The sequence below is a fragment of the Bison bison genome, unplaced genomic scaffold, assembly GCF_000754665.1.
Source record: "Bison bison bison isolate TAMUID 2011002044 unplaced genomic scaffold, Bison_UMD1.0 scf7180017864461, whole genome shotgun sequence".
NCBI lineage: Eukaryota > Metazoa > Chordata > Mammalia > Artiodactyla > Bovidae > Bison > Bison bison.
Window position 1 is genome coordinate 335535 of NW_011495023.1, and position 2353 is coordinate 337887.

The following is a 2353-nucleotide window of genomic DNA, read 5'->3' on the forward strand; positions in this document are numbered from 1 at the left end:
CTGCCGTGGCCCCGCCTCCCGGGACCCGGAGCCGGAAGTCCGGAACCGGAAGAGCTTGGCGTCGCACGCCCCGCCTTTTCGCTCTCCTGATGGAGGACCTTCTAGCTGGAGAGCTGGAGGGACGGCCACAAAGGTTACTTTGCGACGGCTGGACCCTTCGTACCTCCGCCGGCCGCTGGGCCGGGAGAAGCCAGCGGGATCTTCCTCCCGGGAAGCGGCCTCTCCCGATCCAGCTCGTGCCTCCGGCAGTCACCGCCACAATCTACCCCTGGCGGAAACCAGCTGTCACCTGGAAATGCTACGGGGCGCCCGACGAACAGTCCTTAACTTTCCTTCTCCGTTTTTAGGCGAAAATTGGACGCAGAGGATCAAGTTCCCGTTTTGCTGCCTAATTTGGAGGCTCCAGTTTCCGCCGCTGCTTCTCTTGGGCGTCACCTGCCACGCCGTTGTCGGCTCCTTATGGCGACCTAGCCTTCAGGGAAATGCCAACCTTTTGCACCTTTCCAGAAACAGGTCAAACCCCGAGCAGGGCTATTGTGAAAGAGGAGCTAGATTAGTCTCGTCTCTCGACTTCTGGACTCTCTCCTCTGAAAACCTCATAGGTATATCGTGGTCTAGTTTGGCGGTCTTGCTCACATCTGGATGTGTGAGCCCCGCGCGTGCGTGTACTGAGCTGTGTGGAGTTATTTCCTATTTGATAATGTTGAAGCTACTTGTAAACAGCCCAGGGGATACTGGAGAGTGGACAAGACTAATACCGAGAAGGGTTAGAAAGTCCTTTCCTTAATCCTATATCCACATCTATTCTTGTCATGGTACTAACAGGGCGTCTTTGGACTGTAGACCTCCAGGTTCTTCTGTCCATGGAATTCTCCAGGCAAGAATACTGGAGTGGGTAGCCATTCTCGTCTCCTGAGGATCTTCCCCACCCAGGGATCGAACCCAGGTCTCCCGCATAGGCAGATTCTTTACCGTCTGAGCCTTTATAACAGAAGTTGTGATACAATTAATCATTCAACACAAGCACATAAACGCACAAAGCTGATCAGACAGTGTAAGCATCAGGGATACAGAAATGGAAACTTGCTCTGTCCTCCTCAAAAAGAAACAAAAAATAACTCTACTATGAGGAAGTAGACCAGCAAGCAGACAACTGTGATTCTCTGATATTTTTTTCTTATTCTTCTTACCCATGCATTTTGCACTTAAAAAAACATAAGTACCCAAATAGCTGAGCACAGTATTTTTAGATTTATCTTCAAAGTGTTTCTTCAACTGAATAAAAGAATAAAAAAAAATTTTTAATGTCCATTTAATCCAGGTGTTCTCCCACTCCAATCTTGAAAATTATGTAAGAGATGTGTCAGGTGCTTTAGATTAAGGTTGTTACTATGTACCTGGTGGCTTATCTTGACCTAGGTTTACATATTAAGAAATAACCAACAGGTAGAATTTGCCAAAATAGAGTTGCAGTAAACCCTTGAACTTGTAACAATCCTGTGACATCAAATAGGGACAAAAAATAGCCCTTTTTTTCTAGATAGGGAGACAGATAGAGAGGAATTAAGTGTCTTGCCCAAGCTCACATAGTTGGTAGAACAGGATTCTGCATGATTCTGTTAAGCTGTTTTCATTGAGACATTGTTTGCCAGATTAAAACAACAACCTGGCTGTTACAAAGGTGTAGTAATGGCGAGGCTCAGTAGGGAAAGCAGCTGAAATTAGTCAAGGCCTCTTTCACTTTTCCCTTTCATGCACTGGAGAAGGAAATGGCAACCCACTCCAGTGTTCTTGCCTGGAGAATCCCAGGGATGGGGTAGCCTGGTGGGCCGCCGTCTATGGGGTCGCAAAGAGTCGGACACGACTGAAGCGAGTTAGCAGCAGCAGCAGCACCAACATTATAACTAAACTTCTGATGAACAATAACCCACCAACTGGACACCCAGAGTATACAAAGTAGTTCTTTTGACCCAACTAAGTCAAGCAGAAAGAGATGGGAATACCAGACCACCTCACCTGGCTCTTGAGAAACCTATATGCAGGTCAGGAAGCAACAGTTAGAACTGGACATGGAACAACAGACTGGTTCCAAATAGGAAAAGGAGTACGTCAAGGCTGTATATTGTCACCCTGTTTATTTACTTTCTATGCAGAGTACATCATGAGAAATGCTGGGCTGGAAGAAGCACAAGCTGGAATCAAAATTGTTGGGAGAAATATCAATAACCTCAGATATGCAGATGACACCACCCTTACAGCAGAAAGTGAAGAGGAACTAAAAAGCCTCTTGATGAAAATGAAAGAGGAGAGTGAAAAAGTTGGCTTAAAGCTCAACATTCAGAAAATGAAGATC

The 2353-nt window shown here is 46.5% G+C and overlaps 1 protein-coding gene across 4 annotated transcripts in view; it reads left to right on the forward strand.

The window, feature by feature from the left end:
- Window positions 1–59: 59 nt before the first annotated feature.
- LOC105002977 (selenoprotein O-like) overlaps window positions 60–2353 on the forward strand; it is a 34540-nt gene continuing 32246 nt past the window's right edge. For all 4 annotated transcript variants that reach the window (XM_010859845.1, XM_010859846.1, XM_010859847.1 and 1 more), the window contains exon 1: window positions 60–602. In XM_010859845.1, the coding sequence (XP_010858147.1) occupies window positions 296–602 (307 nt within the window). In that variant the 5' untranslated portion in view covers window positions 60–295. The remainder of the gene's footprint in view (window positions 603–2353) is intronic.